The sequence below is a fragment of the Felis catus genome, chromosome A1 (genome assembly GCF_018350175.1).
Source record: "Felis catus isolate Fca126 chromosome A1, F.catus_Fca126_mat1.0, whole genome shotgun sequence".
Lineage (NCBI taxonomy): Eukaryota > Metazoa > Chordata > Mammalia > Carnivora > Felidae > Felis > Felis catus.
The window spans coordinates 239,297,466-239,319,792 of NC_058368.1; the positions used below are offsets into that span (position 1 = coordinate 239,297,466).

The following is a 22,327-nucleotide window of genomic DNA, read 5'->3' on the forward strand; positions in this document are numbered from 1 at the left end:
CAACTAGTACCATCCCCGGTTATGCGGAGGAAACAGGCTTATGGAGTTGCACCATCCGCCCTAGCCAGTAAGGGCACAGCTGGGATTTGGAGCCGGGCTATCTGACCTTAGAACCAAGCTCGAGGGCTGGGCAATGCCGCCTCCTCCACAGGCTGCCTCCACCCAGCACCTAGCGGACTCTTGGTCTGGGCGCCATAAGGGCCATCCAAACCATGCCTGCATCTGATGGGGTCAAGTACTACAAAAGAACACGCTTCAGCCACCCTTGACTCCCGCTCTCCCGTCTCTGTCCTTGGTCCGTAAGAGATCTGAAGCCATGCTCCAGAGAACTTCACCTATGCAGACCTGTTCCACACGTTGTTGTCACGCAGGATCTAGGAGGTGTGGTTTCCCAGAATTTTGTGCCAGGGAGGTCATGTCTGTCTCGAGGAGCTTGTACTTGCTTCCTGGCATGTGGCATTGCCAAGCTGAACATAAGGCTCAGTTAGAATGCATCGGTCCTTCCTGCCTCTGGGAACCAGGTACTACTCATTGGTATGATTTCTTCACCTACTTATTCTAAATATTCTGTTTGTATCAGTTCAGGTCTTTATCCCAAAAGACATGGAGTGTAAAACATAATGCTTAGAGCAAGTACTGAACACTGCAGAGCAACACAGAATTCAGGGCTCGAGTGTGTGTCAGAGCCTTGATTCAGTGGGGAGAGGTCAGGGTGAGCAAGAGGAGAGGAACACACGAGGGACAGCCGAGGACCTGGAAAAGAGGGGTGGGGGGACGGGAGGTGGGGCCAGTTGGCAGGAGCCCAAAGGGCAGGTGGGAGCTTGCTGCCCATGCCACGAGGGGCCCTCGAGATTGCAGACAGAGACCCCTGCATGAAGCTTGCGCTGCATTACCCCAAAGGTCTGAAAGGGGGGGAACCTGCCTCAGTCCCACCTGGGGATGCCGTGGAGGTACCGCAACAGGCGGGTCAGCTCGGCGCTGGAGCTGTGTCTGCTGGACCAGAGCGGGCTCGTTGTGCAGACCTGTACCACTGCTCTCCCTTGGTGATCCCGGGTCCCTGCAGAGACAGAGGGCATCGTGAAAGGGGGAAGCTCCAGTGGGGACATGCATGGCCTCAAGCTTGGGAAATACCACGCTAGAGCCTGCACACTGTTGACGTATTGGCTTAGGTGTGAGATCTGCCAGGAGAGGAGGTCACCTGCGCAGGTGGCAGCCGTGCTCACCTAAAAGGGAGGTGGGCATTGCTAAGGGCTGCATGTTTGTGTTCCCCCAAATCCTTATGGTGAAACCTAACCCCCGTGTGGCCTTTTGGAGTTGCTTACATTTTGAGAGTGGAGTCCCATGAATGGAATTTATGCCTTAAAAAAAGACCCCAGAGAGCTCCCTTGCCCCTTCCACGATGTGAGGACACAGTGAAAAAGGTGTTGAGTATGAACCAGGAAGAGGGGCCCTCACTAGAACCTAACTGTGCTGGAATCTTGGACTATCAGCTGCCAGAATAGAGAAATATAGGTCTGTTGTCTACAAGGTATCCAGTCTGTGGTGTTTTGTTATAGCTGCCCAAACAGAGTCAGGTGGCCATGCTTACCTGGGAGGACGACGACCCCGGACTGCAGGAGCTCCTGGCTGACCTCCAGCACATTCCTGGGTACCTGCTTGGGCAGGTCTCCTGTGCTGGGCGGCTGTCCTTCTCCCTCTGGGCACAACGGCTCAACAAGCACATCTGAAATCCAGCCAGGAGCACGAGCCCGGAAAGCGTTGCTGTTGGTGTTAACACTGGCTGGACAACAGAAAGACACCCAAAGATGAATTGTTTCTCTGGTTTGAAGGCAGCTGCTCAACTTGCCACAAACACAAGGAGAGAGTCACGTGTGAAAGTAGTGGGTCTAATGGGAACTTGTTCCATTTTTGGTGGGAAACGTCAGCATGCCATACCTTACAGGACAGGTGCATTCTAGAAAAGTAGGGCATGAACAAATATGTAAAAACTGATTATTCTAGTTGCATCAAGAGTGCTCAGTACCTAAACACACTTCAGGGGAATTTTTTTTAGGTTTATTTATCTATTTTAAGAGAGAGAGAGAGAGAGAGAGAGAGAGAGAGGTAGCGGGGGGGGGGGGAGAGAGAGAGAGAGAGAGAGAGAGAGAGAGGCAGCGGGGGGGGGGGGGGGAGAGAGAGAGAGAGAGAGAGAGAGAGAGAGAGAGAGAGAGAGAGAGAATCCAAAGCAGGTTCTGCACTGTCAGTGCAGAGTCCAATGTGGAGACTGAACTCACAAACCATAAGAACATGACCTGAGCTGAAATCAAGGCCTGGATGCTTAACCAACCGAGCCACACAGGTACTCCAGGGAGAAAACTGTTATATTGAATAATGTCATCCTACTTTATTTTCTCATACAGATTTCCCAAAGAATATCATCAAAATATACCCACAGAGGGTGACAGCACCCTGAGGGCAGGCATCATCATATTGGGGGTGCCTCCCCCTCCTGCATCACCCCAGAGAGGGGGGACCTGGCTCTCCTGTATCACCCTAGAGGGAAGGGCTCATGTTCGTACATCAGTCTGGAGGAGATGGCAGTGGCCATGGCTTTTGGGCTTGCTCCTCAGCCCTGTTTCCACACCGCACTTCACAGGAGATGAGCCATAACACAGACAAACAGATTCAACACCCCAGCCTTGCAATCCTCCAGGGTCTGTGTTGCCCCAGTGGGGGAAGGATGGTCTTGGCCAGAGCTGGTTGGCACCTAAGACCCTGTGGGGCACCCTGAACCAATCCAGGCTTTGCTTTCCTGTCCCTCAGCTTCTTCCGTAACTTGTTTCAGTGCTAGTGTCTCACAACTCTGTGAAGAGTGTTCTCATTATAGTTGGACCAGAAAAGTCGACAGCATTCTCTCCCTCTATATATTTAACACACACACACAAATATATATATTTAAGATATATATATATATATATATATATATATATATATATATATATATTTAAAACAACTTTATTGAGGGGCGCCTGGGTGGCTCAGTCAGTTAAGCGTCCGAATTCAGCTCAGGTCATGATCTAGCAGTCTGTGAGTTCAGGCCCTGCGTCAGGCTCTGTGCTGACAGCTCAGAGCCTGGAACTTGCCTTGGATTCTGTGTCTTCCTCTCTCTCTGCCCCTTCCCCACTCACGCTCTGTCTCTGAAAAATGAATAAACCTTAAAAAAATAAAAAAAAAATAAAACAACTTTATTGAGCTATATTTTACATATAATAAAACTCACTCTTTTCAAGTATATAATTAAGATTTTTAGCAATTTTACCAAGTGGTGCAACCATCACCACAGGTCGGTTTTAGAACATTTCCATCCCTCCAGAAAGACCCCTCGTGCCCATGTATTGTGAATCCCTACTCCCACTCCTCACAGCCACCTGTCTACAGTCCTGACCATTTGTACAAATGGAATGAGACACTACAGGGTGTCTTGTGTCTATCTTCTTTCACTCAGCACAACTACTTTTGCTGATGTCGCCTGTGTCACTCCTTCCATGGGTCTCATCCCATTGTGTGGTGGACCACATTTTGTCTGTCCCTTTACCAGTTGATTGATTACAGTATCCTTGAGACTGAATTTTTTCATGTATGTCCAAATATTTTCTAGAATACATCGCTACTTGTAAAATCTTTGGGTGCCCAAGTGTTTTAATGTTTTAATTCTGCACCGAGCCCAAGCTCTCTCACATGGACAGGGAAGCAGATAACACCTTCATGTGGCACTTTTCTTACTAGACAGCTTCCTAGTTGAGTAGGTCATTCATGTGGGCTTTTCTTGAATTCAGCTTGCAGACTGTGGGAGAGTGAGAGGAGGGGTCTGAGGTCCTGGGGCTACAATATTAAAATGGCCAGGAATAAAAGCAGTACCCTTATGTGGCTAATCAAGAAACAGCTCTCCGGGGCGCCTGGGTGGCTCAGTCGGTTAAGTGTGCGACTTCAGCTCAGGTCACGATCTCGCGGTCCGCGAGTTCGACCCCCGCGTCGGGCTCTGGGCTGATGGCTCAGAGCCTGGAGCCTGCTTCCGATTCTGTGCCTCCCTCTCTCTCTGCCCCTCCCCCGTTCATGCTCTGTCTCTCTCTGTCTCAAAAATAAATAAACGTTAAAAAAAAATTAAAAAAAAAAAAGAAATAGCTCTCCCCACCTCACCTCACAAGAAATAGCTGCTCAGTTACCACTGGTTGAAGAGGAGAACCAGATAGAACAGGAGGAGCAGCTGGAACAGAGGAGGAACAGCTAGGACAGGAGGAGTAGCTGGAACAGAGGAGAACCAGATAGAAGAGAAGCAGCTGGAACTGAGGAAGAAACTGCTTGCACCGTGGAAGAATGAGTGTTCTGTCACTTGTTCAATTTACGTGCTAGCTGGCGGTTCTAGCTGAGGCATTTTCCTGTGTTGATGAAGACATGAGGCCTAGGACCACACCACCAACTGTGCATTCCAGGGACAAATGTGTGTCCAGGCAGCAAGGATGGAGGGGAACGGCTGGATCAACGAGCCACTGGCTGCTTGCTGGGTGACCGATTGTTGAGGCTCCTCTGCCTGGACCTCTGGTGTCACAGCCCAGTGCTTCCTGGGTGTAAGCAGCATCCTCTTACCACAGGGTCTTTCTTCTTCCTTCCCTGCACCATCAGCAAGAGGAGACAGGAGGAGGAAGAGGGGAAGAGTGCTCTCCCAGGAAGTGAACGCCCAACTTCAGGCGAGGGAGACAAGACTTCTCTCCCCACCAGCCCTCAGCGCAAACTAGTGTATAATCTCTGGAGCTGAGGAGGCAAAGCCCCCTGGGGCCCAGGAGCAATGACCGCTTGGGAGCATCATGCCTCTGATGACGAGACTCATGTTTGCAGACATGCTCCTGGACACCCAGGGGGCCAGCAGGCTAAACATGCTTCCACTCGGCAACACTGATTTGTGTGAACTAAACCCGCCACCTCCATGACCGCCAGCTATCCTGACTGTGGTCAAGCGTCTGTGCCCCATGTGCCCCTCTGTCCGAGACGCTGTGCCTGAATGTCCACAGTAGCATTTGCACAGCCAGAATTTCTGTGCAGAGGAACATTTACTTAATTACACTTTAGAGTGACTCGTGAGGACAGAGGCTATCCTCGCTGAGATGAGCTACAAACATGAGTTTTCACTGAGTCATCCAGCATGTGTGTGACTGTGCATTTTCTACCCTATACCAACAAGAAAAGTTAGGCCCTGGAAACAATGTCCAGGGAGTTCTTGCTTTGTTGAAATTTTAATTGAACTGCAAGGAGGTGGAATGTTCTTTAAAAAGGCTACCCCTAAGCCAGTAGTTTTATTATAACATCTTTCGCAGTAAGTCTGTGTGTGCTCTATGCTGTGGGAATCCTGTCAGAATTTCAGGCATGAGCAGAAACCCTGAATTCAGAAGTGACAGGCCCACCCAGAGGCATGGGCAACTCCCTCCTTGGGCCAAGTGGGCAGGCCAGGTGTTGCCCAGGTGGGGAAGCCACAGTTTCTTCACTGTGTGGGATGCCGGGCTAACCCTGCCTTCTTCACTTCCTCCAAAGTTGTTGCTTTTGTCCTTCACAGAACATTTCTTTGTTCGAAAAACGGGAAATAACTGACTTAAGAAATATGTCGTCATTTTTTTTGTTGTTCTTGATGCCCTGCAAACGCTCCTTTAAATAATGTCTTCCCTCCAGAGCATTATGGGAGACAATCCCAGTACTTAGGGTTGTACTTCAGCACATTTGCGGGCCTTTGAGGTGTGCGTAACTTAGGAGCTTGTACTATGAGCGTAGCACCCAACTTACCCACAGGAAAAGGGTATTAATGCAATGTGATAGGGTGATCAGTGACCCCAAAAGGATGTGTCTACTCCCAGAACCTGTGAACGTCACCTTACTTGGAAAAGGTCTTTGTAGATATGAATAACTGAAGTGCTGGGTGGGCCCTGAATCCAAAGATAGGTGCCTTTTTAAGAGAAAGGAGGAGGTTTGAGGCACAGAGACATCGGGAGAAGATGGAGGGGTGGGGGAGCCCCCTATAGCTGGAAGGACCCTCCCCTAGAGCCTCTGGAGGGAGCACAGCCATGCCAATATCTTGATGTCAGACTTCTGGCCCCAGAACTGACAGGATAAATGTCCTCAGCCCCACTGTCTGTGTTCCTTGTAGCAGCCACAGGGACAGGGCACACACAAACATTGTTTTCAACAGTCGATATGGATGTGGACACAGGCTTCTCCTGTGTCACTGACCAGAGAAAAGTTACAGCATGGAGTGGGAGAAGGGAAGAGGGGAAGGGGTGGGGGAGGGATGTGGCAGGTGGGTTAGGGAGGAGCAGGAAGGGTCAGGGTTGGGGCCGTTACCTGGACTCTCCCCTGTGGTGCAGGAGGGGCCGCTGGAGCCTGCACTTCTGGTCCCCTCGGCTTGTCCTCCTAAAAGACCTCCAGGCCTGGTGCTGAGTGAGTGGTGGGAGGCCCGCCGGGCCTCACCTCGGGAGCTCCTGAAGGACCTGTCACAGGACCGAGACCGCCTGGGAAGGGTGCTCCTAGTGGCTCCTGGATGGCTTTCCTGACTTGAGATCTCCCCGTGGTCCCCCCAGAGGCTGGGGGTTTCCTTCTGGGTTCGGCTGGCTGCTGCCCCAGCCCCTATGGTCTCGGAGCTGCAGGCCTCATCCCCAAGGGACTCTTCGGAACTGGAGCCCAGGGGCATGGGGTTCCGCAGGGCCTCCATATAGGACTTCCTAAACCAACGTCTGGCCTCCATGCAGGCTGGGTCCCTGGGTGACTGCCTTCTGGAGCTTGGGCTGCCCATGTCCTCACGGACAGTGAGGGCCTCCTGGGGACCGTCTCTTTTGTCTGTGGGGTCCAGGCTCTCTCCTGGTCCTTCCCACAAGCCTGGCTCTGAGGGCCCAACCCCTACAAGGCCTCCGTCAGAGCTCCAGAATGTGCTTCTAGGGTTTTCCCACCCAGCCCTTCCTGCGGAAGGCTGGTGGATGGGCTGGTCACTGCCGGGTTGCCCACCACAGTGGGGCAGGGTGGGGGTGTCACTGGGAGGGGTACTCTCATGGGGACGAGTGCTGGCCATGACTGGTGCTGGGGCCAGAGCTTTGGAGGCACTTCTAGGTGGTGGCTGCTCAGGCCTGGGGCAGCTGCGGTGGGGCAGGGCGGTCCTGAATGTTGGGACAAAGATGGGGTCTGTGACACTGCTCCACGGGGTGCGGAAGACGGCGGAGCCTGAGGTCAGCAAGCAGTTTTGCAAGGGGACACCATTCCGCTCCCCGTTCAGCTGTTCCAGGAACTCTCCTGTGAAGACGCAGCTGTACATGGCCTCAGGGACAGTAACTTCTTCTGAGCCCCGTCCAAGCTGAGAGAGGCATTTTAAAACCAGTCTGGCTGACTGCTTCCCCACTGATGTGACCTGTAGATAGAAGTCCCCAGGCCTGAGCCTAACTCCGCGGAGGGATGCCAGCTGCACCACGACCTTCTCATGGATGCACAGTGGCCAGCCTTCATGGAAGAAGATGAGGCCTGTGTACCTGGCCTGGGATGAGAGAGGGAGGGAAGGAGGTTAGACCTTCGTGGTAGCTCCTCGTGGGAGGCTGGGGGGAGGCGGGCAATAGGACAGGAGGGAGGAAGCCACTGGAGCAGCCACCCAGGCAGTCCTACCACAGGCAGCCTGGGGGCCCTGGGCCAAGTCTCTCCTAGGAGCCGTCTCCACCTGGGGAAGGGTCTGGACCCTCACAAGCTCACCACACCAGCCCCTGGTCTAAGCTTCACAGCATTTCTGGCTCTCCTAGGTGCCCACAAGCAGCCCCCCGAGAGCAGGGCTACTTCTGGAATCACAGGGTCAGGGGCACAGTGAGGGGGTGCCAGGACCCACAGGGACACCAACAATATCGGCTGCAATCTCCCACCGAATACAGTGGGTCCTTCTACTTATTTGAAGGAGTCCATGAAGTTTACAACACAGCTGTAGACTATGCAGGTGAGTTCCCAAGCACATCTTTGGAAAGAACTTGCTGTAGAAAAGGTTTCAATGGCAGGACGGATAAGACACAGGCAAACACAGGCAGCGTCTGGCATGGGCAAGAGAGTGTTTGGCAGTTTGGGGAACAAGGGGTGGGACCCCCAATGTATCAGTAGCTGCAGCTCACACCCTAACAGGGGAGCACACTCTTTGGTACCGGTTGTTACAATACACTTTGCTTCTCCCCACTCCAGCACTGACGTATTGCACATACATTATTACAATAATCGAGAAGATGAAAAAGAAGTGATCTCATTCTGATATATCTTGAGGTTTTTTTACTTTTTTTTTTTTACCTTGTCCACGCAGGACACAACTTCTCTAAACTGCAGTAACAATGTACATATAACTTAATGTTCCAGTTTGTAGTCATCCTTAGCCAACATTTCTCCATGTTCCTCTTTCATAGTGGCCATGCTGGTGGTGACTTCCTGTCCTCTGTGGGAAATCTACAGGGCTTCTCTTCCTTCCTTATTTCTTTCCTTCCTTCCTTCCTTCTTTCCTTCCTTCCTTCCTTCCTTCCTTCCTTCCTTCCTTCCTTCCTCCCTCCCTCCCTCCCTCCCTCCCTCCCTCCCTTCCTTCCTTCCTTTCCTCCGTGGGAAATCTACAGGGCTTTGCTTCTTTTCTTTCTTTCCTTTTCTCTTCTCTTTTCTTTTCTTTCTCTCTTTTTAGTAGGCTTCACACCCAGTGCAAAACCCAACACAGGGCCTGAACTCACAACTCTGAGATCAACACCTGAGCTGAGATCAAGAGTCAGACATTTAACCATCTGAGCCACCCAGGTGGTTATCTGTTTCTATTATAAATAAGAAATGCAAGCAACATTTCCATGATACCATTTCTTGTTCCTTTATTTTTTAATCTTTTTAAAATGTTTATTTATTTTTGAGAGAGAGACAGACAGAGCGCAAGCAGGGGAGGAGGGGAATGAGTGTCTTTCATGATTCTTGGCAGTATGACCAATTTGTCATCAAAAGACACATTGTCAGCAGTGATAAGTCACTTTACCAAGATTCAGTAGGACAAGGCTTTTAAAAAAATTATTTTAATGTTTTTTATTTACTTTTGAGAGAGAGAGAGAGAGAGAGAGAGAGAGAGAGAGAGAATGAGCGGGGAAGGGGCAGAGAGAGGGAGACACAGAGTCCAAAGCAGGCTCCAGGCTCTAAGCCGTCAGCACAGAGTCCGACACGGGGACCAAAGTCCTGAACCACGAGATCATGACCCGAGCCAAAGTCAGATGCTTAACTGGCTGAGCCACCCAGGCTCCCCAGGACAAGCCTTTACATTGAGGAATCTTTTTCTAAACTAGTATACATACTGTGGAATATTGTTTTAATTTGTACTTATGTGATAGTCAAGCCAACACTGTTTTTGATATTTGTTTTTTCTGTAAATTTTCTGTATGTCTTTTTGTTCCTTTTATGAATTGTGGCCTTGTTTTTGCCTTCTTAGTTGCTGTCAGGTTTGTAAAAAAATTGACAATTTTTTTTCTACCCACCATTAGCAAATGTTTGTGTTATGTGTCTATTAGGCACTCATATTTGTCCCAGTTTACTTGCTTTATAGTTATGTTTCTTTCCTCCCTATAGAGGCTTAAATTTTATACAAGTTGAATTTCTTGACTTTTTTGTGGTATCTTTTGTCACCTTAAAACTTAGAGTTTGGGGGCGCCTGGGTGGCGCAGTCGGTTAAGCGTCCGACTTCAGCCAGGTCACGATCTCGCGGTCCGTGAGTTCGAGCCCTGCGTCAGGCTCTGGGCTGATGGCTCGGAGCCTGGAGCCTGTTTCCGATTCTGTGTCTCCCTCTCTCTCTGCCCCTCCCCCGTTCATGCTCTGTCTCTCTCTGTCCCAAAAATAAATAAACGTTGAAAAAAAAAAAAAACTTAGAGTTTGATGTCTTACTGAAGGTTGCCTTTCGCATTTATGTTAGGTTTCCTAAGAGTTGAAGTTTACAAAATACTTAATGTTTTTATACACCTGGAGTTGGAAATTGTACCTTAAATACACTGGTATATTCTTTTTTTAGATTTTTAAAAAACGTTTAGTTATTTTTGAAAGAGAAAGCTTGAGCAGGGGAGGGGCAGAGAGAAAGGGAACCTGAGCTGGCAGCACTGAGCCAGTTGTGGGGCTCAAACCCACAAACCGTGAGATCATGACCTAAGCCGGACGCTTGACCAACTGAGCCACTCAGGCTCCCCCCACACTGGTGTATTCCTAAGAGTGAAGGCCTCATTAAGCAGGTCCTTGCCATGTACTCACACTGGGTCGCCAGAAGGGGGAGGCACTGTCCAACCTCCAGGAGCCACGGCCTGGGAGGAAGGTGAGGGTCTGGTGCAGACACAGCTAGTATTTACTGAGCACCTGCCAGGTACCCTCACACCTGTGGCCCCATTTAATTAAAAATTAAGATTTTTCAGGGGCGCCTGGGTGGCTTAGTTGGTTGAGCATCCTACTTCAGCTCAGGTCATGATCTCATGGTTTGTGAGTTCAAGCCCCGCGTCAGGCTCTGTGCTGCCAGCTCAGGGCCTGGAGTCTGCTTTGGATTCTGTGTCTCCCTCTTTCTCTGCTCCTCCCCTGTTGGCGCTCTGTCTCTCTCTCAAAAGTGAATAAAGATTATTTTTTTAAACTAAGATTTTCAGATTGGAAAAATAATACTCGTGCATTGCAGAAACTGGAGGGTTCAGAAAAAACAAAACAACAATCCCAACACCAACCCCCAGAAGTCAAAATTGTTGACATTTATGTGTGTTTCATTTCATTATTTTTTCCTGTGTATTTTTTCAAATGTTGACAGAGAGAGAGAGATCGCGCGTGCGCGTGAGAACAAACAGGAGCCGGGCAGAGAGATAGAGAGAGAGAGGGAGAATCCTAAGCAGGCTCCACGCTGCAAGCACAGAGCCCAACATGGGGCTCGAACCCATGAACCAGCTGAAACAAAGAATCGAACACTTAACTGACTGAGCCACCCAGGTGCCCCTTTTCCCGTGTATGTTTAATGGCTGAGATCACATCACAAAAATACAGCAGTGCATGGTAATTTTATCACCTAATGGTATTTCATCAGCCTCTCCTGTGCTACAAGAAACTCTTCGCCCAGACCACTTCAATGCTGCATATTTATTTTCCCCCAATTTTGCTCTGACAAATTAAAATACCATGCCCATTGTTGGGCCTGGAGGCCCACCTGGGTGTCACATGCTTCTGTGGAATCTGAGGCCATGGAGCAGGTTGATGGGTGTGGCCATGGCATGGGGTGGAGCCAGTGCCCACCAATCTGGGTGGCCACAGGTGTGGCCAGTGTCCTTGCTATATGGTCAGCACCCACCTCACGCTGGACACAAAGATCCAGGACATCATCCAGCCCTGTGGTCAGCAGCAGTGAGATTCCCAAGGACCACTTTCTCCCAAGGAGAGAAGTCCAACCTGAGCTGTGGCCTAAAGGTATGTAGCTGGGGTCAGTGGTGTGAGCCCCAGGAATGAGCTTCATGACAGAAAGTTCTGGAAGCAGAGGGTCCAAGGCCGACCATCACTTGTAGGTGACCCCTTCCCCGGGGGCCTGAGCAGACTCAAGGTGGGGAGTATGGGAGGACTGTGCAGCCCTCACACCCCAGCCCTGTCACTCCCCCTCCTGGCATGAAAACAGCTCCACTGCCCAGACCCCTAAGGGCACTGCCAGGGAGAAACCGCCAAGGCTGGGGAGAGGCTGGCCCCTCTCCTCCTCTGCTCTTTCATGCCACTGCAGGCAGGGTGCAGATGTGAAACAACAGCCCTGGCAGATGTGCTTCCCTCTGTCAGGTGGCTGGGCAGGGGATAAAATGTGCCAAGTATGTGTTGCTGGCATCTTCTGTCTCTGCAGTGGGATGTAGTAGCTGTGGAATGGCCTCGAGCCGCTGTGATAGCAGTAGTTATCTTTAACCAACACTGAGTGAAGGCCAACAACACGCTAAGCACTTTGCATCCATGATGGCATTGAACCCTTACTCCACGAGAAGATATGCTGGTTGGGACTCATCAGCTGCAGGTGATAAGATGCCTGCTGAATCTTGGCTAAATGATGGAGAGGAGGAATTCTCTCATGCAGAGTGTGAAGGACAAAAGCCCCATGGTAGGAGCAGAGGCTCACAGACACCGAGAACTGGGTGCTTTCTCTTTCACAGCCTTCCATGTACATGTGTTTCATTCTGATGCTGGTTACTGCATGGTCCTGGGATGACTTCCCCAGCTTAGTGGTCACACCCTTATACCCAATGTCTCAAGCAGGGAAAAGTAGCTTCCTGTGTATTGTCTTTCTTATGGGAGTACGTTCTCATAAATATTCCTGCCCCCAGCAGACTTCTCTTTATCTATCATAGGCCATAAAGGAGCCAGTGATTTCCCCCGGTTACAAGGAAGGCTTGGAAAGTGGATGTCTCTGTAGTGGGAGGCAGCAAAAGACAAGGGCTGGGAAAGACCATAAGCTAGACAGTCAAGTGTCTGCTCAGGCGGGTACTGTTACTACCTTGTCTATAGATGAACAGAATCAAAGACCAGAGAGATGAAAAGATGGCTTGCCTAGGTCTTTACAGAGTTTGTAGTGGCAGAACCCACATCATTCCTCTCACAGAGCCTGCGATCCTAACCCCTGTCCAGTACCACTTGGCAGGGACACCCAGGCAGCCGTCCACAATTCAGGCTGATAAATGGTGAGCACCAAGTGCTGTGATGACACAGAGGACAGAGAATCTTCTAGGGCACGGCCATGGGGAGTGAGCTGGAGAGGAGAGCTGTGGTTGCACTGGTCTTTGAAAGGTAAGTAGAACTTCCACCAGGTTCAGGGGAAATGGCACGAGGGGGGCAGGCCCCAGGATGAATGAAAGTGGGTGATGGGACAGTGCATGCTGGGTGGATTAATCAAGACTCTTTGGGTTGTCAGATGAATTTGTCTTGTGTCACTGGGAAGCCTGGAGGAGAGGGGCCTCAGACCTAGTCCAAGTAGGGGGCTTAAACATGTCACTGGGGCTGTTTCTCTCCCTTGCCCCACTTGGCTTCACTGTGCAGACAGGCTGGGTCAAGATGCAAATCCTCCTGATACATAAACCCAGTGGAAAGAGGGTATCTTGTCTTCAATATCTTTATTCAAGTTCCAGGGAAGACTCCGACTGGGCGTCTCAGTCCTTCCAAGCTGCTCTAACAAAAATACTATAGATTGGGTAGCTTATAAACACAGAAATGTCTTTCTCACTATCCTGTAGCCTGGAAAGTCCAGGATCAAGGTATTGGCATTTTTGTTGTCTTGTCAGGACGAGCTGCCTGGTTCACAGATGACCAACTTTTTGCTGTGTCCTCACACATGTCAGAAGGGGCAAGGGCGTGCTCTCTAGGACCTCCTTTATAATGGCATGGATGGGATGGACCAAATCGCTTCTTAATTCTATCTTAATTCTATCTATCCACTTCTTAATTCTATCACATATGGAAAACATACAAATTTTGTGGGGGACACAAACATTCAGTCTATAGCAGTAGGTCATGTGCCAATCCCTGAAGGTGGTGTCTGAAGGTGGGATAAAGGGTGAACACAGAGAGCCACAGCCTTTCCAGAATAGTGGAGCATCATGGCAGCATGGTGGAGAGGTACCTCCTAAATGATAAGGCAGAGATGCCGAGCATACAACATATATCCATTCGTACATCTGCAATCTGTGGTAGATGCCTTCAACTTCGGTACTTTAATTTCCTCATCTGAAAAACTGACTAATTTCTCCACCACCATTTGTTGAAAAAACTGTCCTTACCCTCTGAATGGTCTTGGCATCCTTGTCAAACATCATTTGACCATATACGTGATGATTTATTTCTGGGCTCTCTACTCTGTTCCATTGGTCTATATGTTTGTCTTATGGCAGTGCCACATTATTTTAATTACTGTAGCTTTGTAATGAGTTTTAAAAATCAGGAAATGTGTGTCTTCCAACCTTGTTCTTCTTCAAGATTCCTTTGGCTACTTGGACTCCCTTGAGATTCCATAGGAATTTTAGGATGGATATTTCTATTACTGCAAAAAACATTGGTGTGGTTTTGATAGAGACCACATTGACTCTGCAGATCACTTTGGGTAATACTGCCATCTTCACAGTATTAAATCTTCCAGTCCGTGAACATGGATGTCTTTCCATATCTTAGGTCTTCTTTTCTTTCTCAAGCAACGTTTTGTAGTTTTCAATATGCAAGTCTTTCACCTCTTTAAGTTTATTACTACATATTTTATTCCTTTGGAAGCTATTGTAAATCTTTTAGTTTACTCCTTTTTAGTTTACTTTTCAGATTGTTCATCATTAGTATGATTAGTACACACACTGAACTGTGTGTACTTTTGTATCCTGCAACTTTGCAGAAGTTGTTTATTAGTTCCAACAATTTTTTTTGTGTGGAATCTTTAGGGTTTTCTACATATAAGATCACATCATTTGTGAACAGAGATAGTTTTACTTCTTTCTTTCTGAATCGGATGTCTTTAATTTCTTTTTCTTGCCTGATTGCTCTGGCTAGAACTTCTAGGAAGTGGGCATCCTTGTCTTATTCCTGGTCTTAGAGGAAACCCTTTTAGTCTTTCACCACCGAGTATGAATTAGCTGTGGGTTTTTCCATACATGGCCTTTCTTTTGTTGAGGCAGTTTCTTTCCATTCTTAGTTTAAGTGGTTTTATCATGAAACAATGTTGAATTTTGTCAAAATGTTTTTTTTGTAATAACTGAAATGATGAGAAGAAGTTTCTTCAGGTTGAACTTGTGGGGGATTTGACTATAATTTCACAATAATGCATATGCCACGAACAAGGAAATTATGGCAATATTATTCCAAAGTAGAATGTATATCAAAGGTTTGAAAAGGAAACAAGGAACACCATTCTTCTTGGCCCCAACACAGTCCATAATTCTGAGATTCTCCTTGGGCAAATCTACCAAGGTTTTGATTATAAAACTTTTGCAGCCAAATTAGATAGATGTTATAAATCTTCTAGTCATGTTCTGAATAGATCCAGTTCCAGGTTGCAAGGAGCAATTCTTGATCTCATTTCAATATCTTCTCTAAATGGTGTGCTCAGAACATTCACAGTGTGTCAAGAAAGAAGCATCAGAACCAAAGTGTTTTTTTTTTATTATTATTCAAAAGGAAGTCAGTGGGTTTCACTGTTTATGAGCTGCAGTTCAGCTGCTATAAAAACATAAGCAGGGTCCTTTTTTTTGTATTTATTTATTTTGAGAGAGAGAGAGAGGGAGGGGCAGAGAGAATCCCAAGGAGGCTCTGCACTGTCAGTACAGAGCCGGAATGTAAGGCTCAAACTCAAGAACTGTGACATCATGACCTGAGCTGAAATCAAGAGTCAGACGCTTAACCAACTGAGCCACTCAGGCGCCCTGGGTCCTTCTTTATAACAGGCTTTCAACAGCAGTCCAGGAACCTGAATTTCTCTAGATCAGTAGCAGGTTTTCAATTATAATAGATGTACCACAGCAGTTACTACAGTACTCCAAAAAGCTCAGCTTCACTCTCCGACTTGGAAAACTTAAAATAGAACAAAACTTCTATGGTCCTTTGGAAAAGCCAGAAGGAGAACTTGGGTGTAGATTAAATGTGAGAAGTGAGGCTGAGCCTCCCTGGGTCTTTGATGACTCCCCAGCCCATTCTTTCATGGAGACTATGTACTGTCCACTTGTCCTGGGCCTAAATGGACACAGAGGGATGAGCTTCCCTCTCTGTGTGTCCATGGAACCTTGTCCTCACTGTTTGCTGTCATGGCCCTGTACCCCTGGTCCTGTGGCTGACCCCAGGTGGTCCACACAGCAACCTACCATTAGGAACCAGAGACAGCTGAGAGTATTTGCAGACCAACTGCCTTCTCAAATGGTGAATGTGCAGTGGTCAGGCCACTAGATGGTCTTCAATACGCCCTCAGCCTTAACTCTGTGCACAGTCTGGCTGCCATATGCACCTCCATTTACCTTGGCCTTGTGGGTTTTTTAAAAAATTTTTTAAAATGTTTATTCATTTTTTTTAATTTAAATGTTTTTATTTGTGTCTTCATATACTTAAAGTGTATTTTTTTTTAATTTTTAAATTTTATTTTTTTAAATTTACATCCAAATTAGTTATCATATAGTGTAACAATGATTTCAGGAGTCGATTCCTTAATCCCCCTTACCCATTCAGCCCATCCCCCCTCCCACAACCCCTCCAGCAACCCTCTGTTTGTTCTCCATATTTAAGAGTCTCATTTTTTGAAAGAGAGAGACAGAGAGAGACAGAGAATGGGCGGGGGAGGGGCAGAGAGAGAGGGAAACACAGAATCTGAAGCAGGCTCCAGGCTCCAAGCTGTCAGCACAGAGCCTCATGTGGGACTCAAACCCACGAACCACGAGATCATGACCTGAGCCAAAGTTGGATGCTCAACCGCCTGAGCCATCCAGGCTCCCCAGTTTCATTTTTGATTTTAGTAATTAGGGGATATTTCTAAAATTAGGAAAGTAGAACATGCACAACTGGCCTTTTTCTGTACTCACAGGTCTACCACAGCACAGGCATGCTGACATCACCACATGTCCCCTTGTCATGGTTTTACAAGTACATGTTAAAAAACTGATGCAAGGGGTGCCTGTGTGGCTCAGTCGGTTGAGCATCCGACTTTGGCTTAGGTAACGATCTCATGGCTCGTGAGTTTGAGCCCCGCATCAGGCTCTGTGCTGATAGCTTGGAGCCTGGAACCTGCTTCGGATTCTGTGTCTCCCTCTCTCTTTGCCCCTCCCCCACACATGCTCTCTCTCTCTCTCTCTCTCTCTCTATCAAAAATAAATAAACATTCAAAAAAAAACTGATGTGAAACAAATATACACCACTTTTTGGCTTCATATTATAATAATTTCCTCATGTATTTTTTAAAAACTTCTTTCAAAACAATTTTAACCTGTGTATAACAGTCTATCATATTTATACACTATTAATTTAACCATTCCCCTAACATTTATTTCCATTTTTTAACTATTGTAAGTAATGTCACAACATGTACTGTTATGAATAAATCTGGTCCTGTATTTTAGATCCTTTGCTGTGGTCTAAGATATCTGATTCTAACTGTGTGTGACACTATAGTGTCCACACATATTTCCACGAATATGACAAGAGTTTCAGATAGTCTATCGTACTGAATTCTCCCTGCTCTGAATATTAATCTTTATATTTTTCTGCTTGTCAGTAAGCAAAAACCTGTCTTGTGTACCTGGTGCCTCTCTGACCACCAAGAGGCTGGGTTTCCCCAGAGTTTCTGTGGGCAAGTAGTGCCTCTTCTGGACATTGCCTCTCCAAGGCTGGCTTTTATACAGGACTTAGTATTTTACTTATGTCTATGAGTTCTCTGCAAACACGATGTAAGAAACAGCTTTTATTTGGCTGTTCATTGGCTTCTGAAACACAGATTTACTAGATGTTTCTGCCATCAATCTATCAGTTTCCTTTTTGCGACCTTGAGCCTGAGAAGTCAGTCCCCTCCCCTCTCTGTGTTTCACCCTAACTCATAGACAAAAGCCTCTGCTGGTGTTTTCCTAAGTGGCCTGCACAGTGCTAGGTGACCGCTCACCACACCCCTGAGACCTGCCCCCCTCCCTGTGACTCCCATGCTGACCGCATTGTTCACAGTCCCTCTGGCTCTGGGTGATCAGGACTGGTAGCTGGTCTGTCAGAGCAGGCCATCACTATAAAAGAATGGCCATACACACTCAGAATGTTTTATTTTTGCTTTAAATATGTAAATGCACATTCCTGAACCTCCATCCCTTAGAGGTTTGCCCCTCCCAGTGCTCTCCCTCAGCCCCAGGTGAGCTCTCATGGCTCCTTTATGGTTAATCCCACGTTACTAGATGATAGTTCTCTACACTAAGCTCCCTGAGGTAGATTTCTGTGTGGGTCAGTCTCTTCATGGGACTCTAACAGGCACAGAGACCCATCTTTTCTCTGCTGACTTGGGGGCTCCACTGTCTCCCCTGGGTTGGCCACAGTCATGTTGCTGTGTCTCACAGCACCTCTCAAATGGAGCGAGAACATAAAGACAGTAGGCAAAGAATATGGATGGAGAACTCTTCCGGATTTCCCCCCAAATATCCTAGTCTCTCAGGTGTCTTGCTCATACCTAATGTGATGGCACCTTTTTGTAAGACTTTAGGGAGTCTCTGCTGAACATTCAACTCGTTTTCACAGAAAAAGCTATCCCTCTTTATTTCTGCATTCATATTTAATCAGTTTAGGGTTCAATTAAATTGGATTTAATTAGCTCTTCTTTTCCTACCTTAAGGTGGAAATTTAGGTAAGTGATATCAGACTTCCTCCACAAAACTACGTATTAGTTTAAACTATATTATACATTAAGCATTGCTTTAGTTGTATGTAAACATTTCTGCACATTGTGTTTTCATTATGATTCAGTTCCAATAATTTTCCTTGTGATTTCTCTAAGTCATGGGTTCTTTCGAAATGTGTTATTTGATTTCCAAAAATTTGGGAGTTTCTACTTATTTGTTGTTATTTAATTCTGATGATAGCATTGTGGTTACAAAAAAATACTTTATTTCTGCCCTTTCAAATTTATGAAATTGTATTTTTTTAGAGACCTACAGCATGTTGTCTATCTTGAAAAAATTTCATGTGCACTGGAAAGAATGTGTGTTCTGCATTTGTTGGATGTAATGTTCTATAAATGTCAAATAGGTCAGTGTGTTAGGTGTTGTTTGGATCTTTTATATCCTTATTGATTTTTTTTTACTGATCATTTTATCAATTTTTGACAGAAGTACATGAAAATTTCCATTTAGTGTTGCCAGTTGTTTGTCTTAATGTACTCAGAAGCTCTCTTACTAGGGACTCTGTTGATAAATGGAGGCTTTTATCACTATGAATTGTCCTGTCCCCATGTGTCTCCTGTGACTCTGTCAGAGACCTAACTTGTCTGACAGAAAAATCATCACCTCACCTACTCATACTTAGTGGCATATCTTTTTCCATTCTTTTTCTTTCACCCTTTGTATGTGTTTATATTTTAAAGGGCATTCCTTATAACCAGCATTTAGTTCGTCTTGCCTTTTTCTCAGCCTGAGTCTGGCAATATTTGCTTTCAGTTGGATTTTTTAGTTCATTTAAGTACGTTGAAAATAATTACAAATATGGTTGGATTAAATCTGTCATCTTCACATCTGTCATCTGTTCATCTATTTGCCTATCTGTTTCTTTGTTCTTCCTTTTATCCTCTCTTCTGTGTTTTGGATTCCATTTATCTCCTCTACTGATTTTTCGGTTATACCTCTTCGTGTTGCTTTCGGTAGTTGCTCTCAAGACTACAACATGCGTCTTTATTCAAGTAACATTTTGTTACTTTAAAACAATGTAAGAACCTAGAGTAGTACAATTCAATTTACTCCCTCCCACATTTTGTGCTTTTGTCATATATTTTAAAAAATCTTATTTAAATTCCAGTTAGTTAACATACAGTGTAATATTAGTTTCAGGTGTACAATTTAGTGATTCAACACTCCCATACAATACCCAGGGTTCATCACAAGTGCACTCCTTCATCCCCATCACCTATTTGACTCCTCCCCTACTCATCTCTCCTCTGGTAGCCATCAGTGTGTTCTCTATAGTTAAGTGTGCTCTCTATAGTTCTTGGTTGGTCCCTCTTTTTTTCCTTTGCTCATTTGTTTAAATTCTGCATATGAGTGAGATCATATGGTATTTGTCTTTCTCTGACTTAGTTTGCTTAGCATTACACTGTCTAGCTCCTTCCATGTTGCTGCAAATTGTAAGATTTTATTTTTATGGCTGAGTAATATTCCAGTGTGTGTGTGTGTGTGTGTGTGTCCCACATCTTCTTTACCCATTCATCTATCAGTGGACACTTGGGTTGCTTCCATAGTTTGGCTATTGTTAATAATGCTGCAATAAACATAGGGTGCACATATCCCTTTGAATTAATGTTTTCATATTCTTTGGGTAAACCACACAGTAGTGTGATTACTGGATCATAGGGTAGTTCCCTTTTTAACTTTTTGAGGAACCTCCATACTGTTTTCCAGAGTGGCTGCACCGGTTTGCATTCCCACCAACAGCGCATGAGGGTTTCCCTTTCTCCAAATCCTTGCCAGCACATGTTGTTTCTTGGGTTGTTGATTTTAGCCAATCTCACAGGTATGAGGTGATATCTCATTATAGTTATGATTTGCATTTCCCTGATGATCAGTGATGTTGAACATCTTTTCATGTACCTGTTAGCCATCTGTATGTCTTCTTTGAAGAAATGTCTGTTCATTAATTCTGACCATTTTTAATCAGAATATTTTTTTGGTGTTGATTTATATAAATTATTTATATATTTTTGATATTGAACTCTTATTGGATATATAATTTGTAAAATATCTTCTCCCATTAGGTTGTCTTTTACTTTTGTTGATTGTTTCATATGCTGTGCAGAAGCTTTTTATTTTGGTGTAGTCCCAATAGTTTTTTTTTTTTTTTTTTTTGCTTTTGTTTGCCTTGCCTCAGGAGACATATCTAAAAAAATGTTGCTATGGCCAGTGTCAAGAGAAATTACTGCCTGTGCTCGCTTATAGGACTTTTAATGGTTTCAGGTCTCACATACAGGGTCAGGGCCAGACAGCTTCACAGGCAAATTCTACCAAACATGTAAAGAAGAGTTAATACCTATTTTTCTCCAATTATTTCCAAAAATAGAAGAGGAAGGAAAACTCCCAAATTCATTCTATGAGGCCAACATTACTGATTCCAAAACCAGATAGAGATACAACAGCAAAAAAAGAGAGCTAAAGGCCAATATCTCTAATGAACACAGATGCAAAACTCCTCAACAAAGTACTAACAAACAAAATCCAACAATATGTTAAAAAATCACTCATCATGATGTAGCAGGATTTATTCCTGGGTCGCAAGAATGGTTCAATATTCAGAAATCAATTGACATGATACGTCAAATCAGTAAGAGAAAGGATAAAAACCATATGATCATTTCAGTAGATGCAGAGAAAGCATTTGACAAAGTACAACATCCATTCATGATAAAAACCCTCAACAAAGTAGGTGTAGAGGGAACAGACCTCAACATCATAAAGGTCACATATGAAAAACCCATAGCTGACATCAATGGTAAAAAACTGAGAGCTTTCCCCTAAGGTCAGGAACAAGACATGGATGTCTACTCTCACCACTTTTGTTCAACATAGTACTGGGAGTCCTTGCCACAGCAAGCAGACAACAAAAAGAAATAAAAGGCATCCATGGCACAAAAACAGACACTCAGATCAATGGAACAGAATAGAGAACCCAGAAATGGACCCACAAATGTATGGCCAACTAATCTTTGACAAGGCAGGAAAGAATATCCAATGGAATAGACAGTCTCTTCCGCAAGTGGTGCTGGGAAAACTGGACAGCGACATGCAGAAGAATGAACCTGGACCACTTTCTTACACCACACACAAAAATAAACTCAAGATGGATGAAAGACCTAAATGTAAGACAGGAATCCATCAAAATCTTAGAGGAGAAAGCAGGCAAAAACCTCTTTGACCTTGGCCACAGCAACTTCTTACTCAACACGTCTCCAGAGGCAAGGGAAACAAAAGCAAAAATGAACTACTGGGACCTCTTCAAGATAAAAAGCTTCTGCACAGCGAAGGAAACCATCAGCAAAACTAAAAGGGAACTGACGGAATAGGAAAAGATATTTGCAAATGACATATCAGATAAAGGGTTAGTATCCAAAATCTATAAAGAACTTATCAAACTCAACACCCTAAAACAAATAATCCAGTGAAGAAATGGGCAAAAGACATGAATAGACACTTCTCCAAAGAAGACACATCCAGATGGCCAACCGACACATGAAAAAATGCTCAACATCAGGGAAATACAAATCAAAACCACAATGAGATACCACCTTACTCCTGTCAAAATGGCGAACATTAGCAACTCAGGCAACAACAGATGTTGGCAAGGATGCAGAGAAAGAGGATCTCTTTTGCATTGCTGGTGGGAATGCAAGCTGGTGCAGCCACTCTGGAAAATAGTATGGAGGTTCCTCAAAAAATTAAAAATAGAACTACCATATGACCCAGCAATTGCACTACTAGGTATTTATCCAAGGGATACAGGTGTGCTGTTTTGAAGGGACACATGCACCCCCATGTTTATAGCAGCACTATCGACAATAGCCAAAGTATGGAAAGAGCCCAAATGTCCATTGATGGATGAACAGATAAAGAAGATG

At 45.8% G+C, this 22,327-nt stretch overlaps 1 protein-coding gene across 6 annotated transcripts in view; it reads right to left on the reverse strand.

Moving 5' to 3' along the window:
• PLEKHG4B (pleckstrin homology and RhoGEF domain containing G4B) overlaps positions 1-22,327 on the reverse strand; it is an 82,337-nt gene that overhangs the window by 31,945 nt on the left and 28,065 nt on the right. For all 6 annotated transcript variants that reach the window (XM_006928146.5, XM_023240054.2, XM_023240052.2 and 3 more), the window contains 3 exons: positions 6,364-7,540; positions 1,589-1,780; positions 934-1,057 (listed from right to left, as the gene is read on the reverse strand). In XM_006928146.5, the coding sequence (XP_006928208.3) occupies positions 934-1,057; positions 1,589-1,780; positions 6,364-7,540 (1,493 nt within the window). The remainder of the gene's footprint in view (positions 1-933; positions 1,058-1,588; positions 1,781-6,363; positions 7,541-22,327) is intronic.